The 7,500-nt window shown below is 44.9% G+C and overlaps 1 protein-coding gene across 1 annotated transcript; it reads right to left on the bottom strand.

The window, feature by feature from the left end:
* Nucleotides 1–2,300: 2,300 nt before the first annotated feature.
* On the bottom strand, nucleotides 2,301–6,877 carry LOC310885407 (olfactory receptor 2A2-like). The gene has a single exon (XM_083808765.1). The coding sequence runs from the start codon at nucleotides 3,245–3,247 to the stop codon at nucleotides 2,309–2,311; it is 939 nt and encodes a 312-aa protein (XP_083664891.1). The 5' UTR covers nucleotides 3,248–6,877; the 3' UTR covers nucleotides 2,301–2,308.
* Nucleotides 6,878–7,500: the final 623 nt, after the last annotated feature.

The following is a 7,500-nucleotide window of genomic DNA, read 5'->3' as shown; positions in this document are numbered from 1 at the left end:
GCACTGAGTAGGGCCCTGTGTCCCACTGGCTCAGTTCAGGCTATGGCGATGCATTGGCTTTTGGGGAGGTGAGGCACGGTCGCTGCTCCTGTAGCATTTGTTGCTGGTCACCATCAGATAAAAGTTGGGGTTTCCCCTGTTCTCAGCTTACCTTTCGGCTCCCCTTCTCATCCATTTCCTTCCCCATTCTTCCACCTGTTTCACAATCCACCCCTGCTCGCTGGAAGAGAGCCATTTTCACCCTTCTTTCGTATCGTGCAGCAGTGCTTCTTTTGCCATCTTAGGGCTCAAGTGAATCTGATTTGCAGCTGTACAAACACTCTGAAACCCCTCTCCAAATCCCAGAGGCTGTCAGCTAAGGGCCAAACCAAACAGAGATGCCTGTTGAGAAAACTGCCAGAGACTGTGCGGGACTGTAGATGGGGAGAAAGAAATGCTCTTCTGAGCACCTCATTGTGCAACATACCAAACACTGGCTGCAATTCAGATGCTTAGATGCCCTGGTGTCCCTGGCCTTTGTTGAGCCGTGAAAGGTGAAGCTGCTGAAGTCCTGGCCTGTGACGGCAATGCAATAATGCCTTGTGATTAGAAGGAAGGTCTTGAAAGAAAGACACCTGTATCTTGTGCTCTTGGTTTGGGTCAGCTGTGTAAAGTCTAGGGGAAAATAACAGTGGGGTAGAGGGCAGGTTCACGCTTGTGTGGCCAAACGGAGTCATATTAGCAAGGACTTGCGCTCAGGAGGTTAAATCCAAATCATTTCAAAAGCAAAACATGGCTAAAATCTAATCTTCCTCCTAGTGATTCCCGTCAATGTCCTAATGAGGAAGGACTTGGGGGAGAGGAGTGGAAGTAAGCCTCAAGCCCGAGGAGAAAAAGCCCTTGAGCAAGGTGTTGGATGAGCATACTGGAGATATACTCTGTGTTCTAGAAACAGCCTCACTGTCTGGCTATAACTTCTGCAGGGATGAACTAGGAATGAACTAATGTATCTGGTTTGTCCATGATCAGGGTTAGAATAGGAGGAGTAGTCTCCTCTGGTAGATGAACAATTCTTCAAACCAGACAGAAAGTGACTAACCATTTTTGACATTTAGCATTTTCGTAAGAGTGAGCAGACTCATGGCTGGCTACTGTTTCTGAAGAGTGTGCTAGCCTTCCCGTTTCTCCTATCTTGAAAGAGGACAGATGTCTCAATTGCTATATGTTTCAAAGGAAGGTCTCAAGAACAGGCAACTGCAGTTATTCTCCTGAATGAACATATAAGGAAGAAACCTGCAAAGACCTGCTTTGGATGGGAGGTGGGGAGATTTATTTTTGCATCCTCCATACTCTTGCCAAGTAGAATGATGCAGATTTAATTGCCTTTCTGGAGGAATTTTGTGTTGAATGTGCTCCATCATTTTGAAAACCTTATCCCAGTTAGCGGCCTTGTTTTCTTGGAGGGATGATCCTGCAGGCAATTAATTTAATGGGAGCCAGTAGAACAGTGAAATATCTAGCACTAGTTAGATGTGTAAACACAGGGACTGAGGAAGGTTTTCCAAAGCATGATTGTCAGCAAAGAGATCTGCAGGAAGAAAGATATTTGAAATATGGGTAAACAGGAAAGCACTAAGGACCTACATTCTGAGTCGGGGCCAATGTCAATTCTCAGTGGGAATCTCCACTGGCTCAGTCAAACGAACTTCTGTGGGCACCAGCTTGGCAAAACCACCCACAGCTATTTTCTGCACTGCAGCTGTCATCATGTTCACTTCCTGCATGGGAGGTCTCAGAGCTAAAGGTGTGCAGAAGCAAAACTCTTCACAGGCTGATTCACCTTGCTAAGAAGCAAGGCCCTTTAACAACATATTTTCTCTCTTCTTTATAATAACTGAGTTGAATTTCTAGTATCCTAAGGATACAGGAAATACAATTGTGGTAGGGAAAAATCACATCTTACTAATACTCAGAAAAAAAAGAAAAAAGAAAAAAACAAAAAGAAAAAAACCCACAACTCTTACACAGTATTTTATTCTGACTCCTACTTAAAATGAAGAAGACAGACTATCTTTTTCCATCTGTCTCAATAGCCCAGTTAAAACCTACTGCCTGCTTAGAATGGCTGTATATGGTGAAGAGCAATTAGTTATCTCTAACAAAGTGAATAATAATTAGTCATCATGTTGTGGTATTCCTTAGACTGTACAAAGAAACAGAAATAAATGCATTTGTTTTGTTTTGTTTCATTTTAACTGCTTAAAATACCAAAAAAGCTCAAGAAGAAACAGCAGAAAGACAAGAGACAGGTAAAACCTTAGAGCCTGTACTACACTGAATGAAAGACTCTTTTCCTTCCCTGGAGATTCAGCAAGGCTTCCTTCACCTGTTTGTTCCTCAGAGTGTAAATCAGGGGGTTCAAACTTGGGTTGATGACACTGTAGAAGAGGGAAAGAACTTTTTCCCTCCCAGATGCATTTCCACTCCCAGGAACCATGTACATGAAAATGGCATTTCCATAAAACAGCCCCACCACAATCAGGTGTGAGCCACAGGTGGACAAGGTTTTATGCCATCCTGCCACAGACTGGATGTGTAGAACAGTGGCCAGGATGTGCAGGTAGGAAATGAGGATTAAGACCAAGGGGAAGAGGAGGAAGCACACACAAACAGCAAAGATCAGGACTTTATTGACAGTAGTGTCAGTGCAGGCCAGCTTTAAGACAGCAAGAATTTCACAGAAGAAGTGGTCAACATTGCAGGGGCCACAGAATGGCAGCCGTAAAGCCAGAGAAGCTTGTAGTGTACCAAATGTGAACCCAAAAGCCCATGAAACTGCTGTAAGGGTGAGGCACAACCTCCAGTTCATGATGAGGAAGTAGCGGAGGGGATGGCAGATTGCCACATAGCGATCATAAGACATAGCAGCCAGCAGCACGCACTCTGTAAGTGCAAAGATTAAGTAAAGATGTATCTGTGTCCCACACCCAGCAAAAGAGATGGTTCTTCCTTGTCCAAGGAGGTTCCCCAGCATATGAGGGACATTGTTGGAGGCATAGCAGATATCTACGATGGAGAGGTGGCAGAGGAAAAAGTACATAGGGCTGTGGAGGCGGTAGTCCAGGCAGATGAGCACAAAGACGATTGCATTTCCCATCAGAGTGGCAGAGTAGAGGACAGAGAAAAGGACAGAGAGAGAGACACGCAGGACTGGGTTGCTGGAGAACCCCAGGAGGATGAATTCTGTGACAGCTGTTTGATTCTGCATGCTGTGCTAAAGGTGCAACAGCACAAACCAAGACCGCTAAGACCTGGAAGGGAAGGAATGAGGGAAAGAAAAGAAAATTGAGAGTTTTCATATGAATGTCATGTCCTTTCTTCTTTCCACTACAGCTTCCATCTCCCCCCTTTTCCCTCCTCCTTCACTGGAAGGTGCATAATACTCTAACCATGCTGAGCAATGTAGATTTGAATTGCAAGCACTAGACTTTGCACAAACTTAAAACTTCTTTAAGCAATCTTGCACAATTGTATTGTCTAGCTTTCCCCTGCTGTTTTTCTTTTTCTGTTGTTGTTGGGTGGTTTTGTTGTTGTTGTTTTTTGGTGGGTGTGGAATTTCTCTGTTGGAGAAAATAACAGCTCTTTATCATGATGAAGATGGCGGATGTTGATTAAGATGAAGGTAGAACATCTTAACAGCAGCTATTTTAAATTAAGTCAATATGAAAATAAATGCATCATTTGCAGAATAATTCTGTTTTTGTCATTAATCCAGAACAGTGTTTCTAATCCACTGCTGTGTGTCCTTTAAGTTAGTGAAGTGCATTCATATTGAATCTTGCAGTTGCTTGATGTGTAATTTTATATCTAACGTCACCTCAGATTACTGAACAAACAGAGCTACACTTGGAGGTACAGTACATAGTTATTGCTAAGAAAATGTTACTAGTATTTATACAAAGGAGTTTCCTTACCTATAATATCCAAACAAATGTGCTTTTTTCAGCTCTGTTTTTCTGATTAGGGAAATCTTGTTAGAAGGTTCTGAGTACCTTCTCAGGCAGTAGGTGAAACCAGGCTGTTCCATTCCTTTCAGCTTCCTTAATTCACTTGTTTTTAAAGCCGAAGTTTTCTATGCAATATGTCTGAAGGGACACTGTTTTGATTGCCAACAGGCAGCACAAAAAGGAATCTCAAGTAGAAATCCCCAGGGTTCAGTGTCTGAACTCTAGGGATCCTTTCTGAAAGTAAACACTTTACACTTTATTCGGAATTGGATGTAGCATTGTACTTACAAAGGCTTCTTCTCCCACCTCTACTATAAGAGCTACATGTTGTGTTGGGAAGGCAGATATCTATTTCTGCAGATAAAGTAAGATTAGATTATTTTTAATGTTTGGTAGCTAAAATACATTCTGAATGTAATACAGAAGATACAAAGCCTTGTCTGAAACTTCCTGATTTGTCTGAAACACCCTTTGGATTCCTCCCAGATGCAGATCCATCTGATTCAGCATTCTGCTGCAGGCAGTTCTGGCTGCCAAGGTTCCAGTTTCTTCTCCTTTTAAAACTACCAATATGTATATTGTAAACAGTTACAGTGAGGCACAGTAATGGCAATAAAAGCCACAGTCAAAATGGAAGGTGGAGAAAACTTCTTTTAAATTCCATTAGTTTTTGCTCCCAGCAAGTAGTTTACGGGTGCTAGGCCTGGGTGAGCACTGTGCCACTTACTCATGACTGTAGAAAAGGGAAAGAACTTTTCCCCTCCTACATGCATTACATCAGGGACTCATATCCAGGATGTAACCAAGACACTACCAAGCCGCGTACAGCCTAATGACTACTATCCAATGCTATTGTTTCATGTCCAGGCAACACTTTATGGAGAAGTCCAATTATTCCCACAGCAATCATGGCCTGTTTGTGCCAGCTTTGTTCTGCCCACAGTAGCAAGCATACAACTGTGTAGGAGACGCATCAGGGAAGTGATCCAGTGGAACCTACATCATGGTAAATGGCTTGGCTTTTAGCCAGCTCATTTTCTGTTCTGCCTCCCTGAACGGCCTTGCAAATGCTCATAATAGCACCAAAGAGGGGTCGGGTGTGCAAAGCACACTTGCATGGTCATTTCTGGCTCAAGAATTTTTATGCTTATAAATTCAGAGATGTACTACATGGAAACAAAATTTTAATATGTATTTCCAGTGAACGCTGCTGATGTGTTTTTACTCAAGTAGGCAGCTAAGTACCACACAGTAACTCACTCAGGCCCCCCATGGCAGGAAGGGGCAGAGAATTGGTACTCACAGAAGTTTGTTTGACTGAGCCAGTGGAGATTCCTGCACTCTACATTTGCCCTGACTCCAGATGTAGGTTATAGACTCAGGATGGTTACAGCCAGACAGTGCGGCTGCTCCTAGAACACAGAGATGAATGAGGAAGCAAAATCCCTCTCCCAAGACACCTATGCCATAAACAAATCTCTAACCCATTAAAAGTCACCATCAAAATGACTTCTATATGTTGCTGTGCCGTTTCACAGTGGATGGGAGGGACATGGTGAGGTAGCTGAGGAGAACATTGTGAAGGACTGATAACCAAAGGATTAGCGTGCTGCCTACAGCGTTTGAGTATCTGGGTCTGTAACTGCACAGCCTTTATTATACTGTTATCTTCCCATTTGCTTGCAGTTCAGAGACAGAGATAATTTTGGCATGCACCAAGTCATAGAACAAGTTAGACTGGAAGGGGCTTCTTGGCTCCTGTGTTCCTGCTCCCCATTTCTGAAGCACGGTAACTCCAGACACAAGGTACTTTGCACATCCTCTGCATCATTCTTGCCAGTTTCTCTTTTCATACCACGTTGTGGAGGGAAGAATGGTCTAATCCTCATGACCCAGGTGGGTGCAGAGCCCTTCAGTAAAGTAGGAGTCTCCTTGTGCCCACCTGTGGATGACCTTTCCTCCAGCGACAAAGCTCCTGGAGTTCCCTTGGACCTGTGGCACGAGGTGCCTCTGGGCCCCTCAGTCGGTGTCCATTAGCTCCATGCCCATCAATGCTCTGTTAAAAGCTGAGACTGTCAGAGAGCGCAGCTAGACGTGTGACTCTTCTCCTTTTGGCCACTTGGTGTGCGACTGAGGAACACCCTTTTTCATTTGAAGTATGCTGGTTCTCTGAATGCAGGGAAACACACTGGCTCTGTTACTCCCTTCTGCTTTACACAGGGGTTCAACGAAGACGGAGAAGGACTCTTTTGGAGCCTGGCGCTGCTTCAGCTCAGCAGAACCAGAAGCTTTCAGTAGCAACAGGGAGTTTTTTAATTCAGCAAAACACTGTCCTGCCGAGTGCCTGGGCTGGCTGGACGCACCCATACTGGGGCTTGAGGGAATGGTGTATATCTCCAGTATGCTCATCCAACACCTTGCTCAAGGGCTTTTTCTCCTCGGGCTTGAGGCTTACTTCCACTCCTCTCCCCCAAGTCCTTCCTCATTAGGACATTGACGGGAATCACTAGGAGGAAGATTAGATTTTAGCCATGTTTTGCTTTTGAAATGATTTGGATTTAACCTCCTGAGCGCAAGTCCTTGCTAATATGACTCCGTTTGGCCACACAAGCGTGAACCTGCCCTCTACCCCACTGTTATTTTCCCCTAGACTTTACACAGCTGACCCAAACCAAGAGCACAAGATACAGGTGTCTTTCTTTCAAGACCTTCCTTCTAATCACAAGGCATTATTGCATTGCCGTCACAGGCCAGGACTTCAGCAGCTTCACCTTTCACGGCTCAACAAAGGCCAGGGACACCAGGGCATCTAAGCATCTGAATTGCAGCCAGCGTTTGGTATGTTGCACAATGAGGTGCTCAGAAGAGCATTTCTTTCTCCCCATCTACAGTCCCGCACAGTCTCTGGCAGTTTTCTCAACAGGCATCTCTGTTTGGTTTGGCCCTTAGCTGACAGCCTCTGGGATTTGGAGAGGGGTTTCAGAGTGTTTGTACAGCTGCAAATCAGATTCACTTGAGCCCTAAGATGGCAAAAGAAGCACTGCTGCACGATACGAAAGAAGGGTGAAAATGGCTCTCTTCCAGCGAGCAGGGGTGGATTGTGAAACAGGTGGAAGAATGGGGAAGGAAATGGATGAGAAGGGGAGCCGAAAGGTAAGCTGAGAACAGGGGAAACCCCAACTTTTATCTGATGGTGACCAGCAACAAATGCTACAGGAGCAGCGACCGTGCCTCACCTCCCCAAAAGCCAATGCATCGCCATAGCCTGAACTGAGCCAGTGGGACACAGGGCCCTACTCAGTGCTATGGGTAACGGAGCCTGTGTCAAGAGATGAGCCACATGAGGCATCATTAAGGAGTCGGAACATAAATGATAACAAGCCTGACGGGGCTTCTGATAATCGCACAGGGAGCTCTGAGGATAAACTCCCCAGTGTCGTTGTGCTGCGCCTGAAGGCCACGGTGGAGGTTGTTAAAGAGTTCTTGTTTTGGAAAGCATTTCTGTCTGCTGGGG

This window comes from Anser anser, assembly GCF_964211835.1.
Source record: "Anser anser genome assembly, chromosome: 1".
NCBI lineage: Eukaryota > Metazoa > Chordata > Aves > Anseriformes > Anatidae > Anser > Anser anser.
Note: the sequence above shows the minus strand (reverse complement) of the source record. Positions and strands in the feature narration are given on the sequence as shown.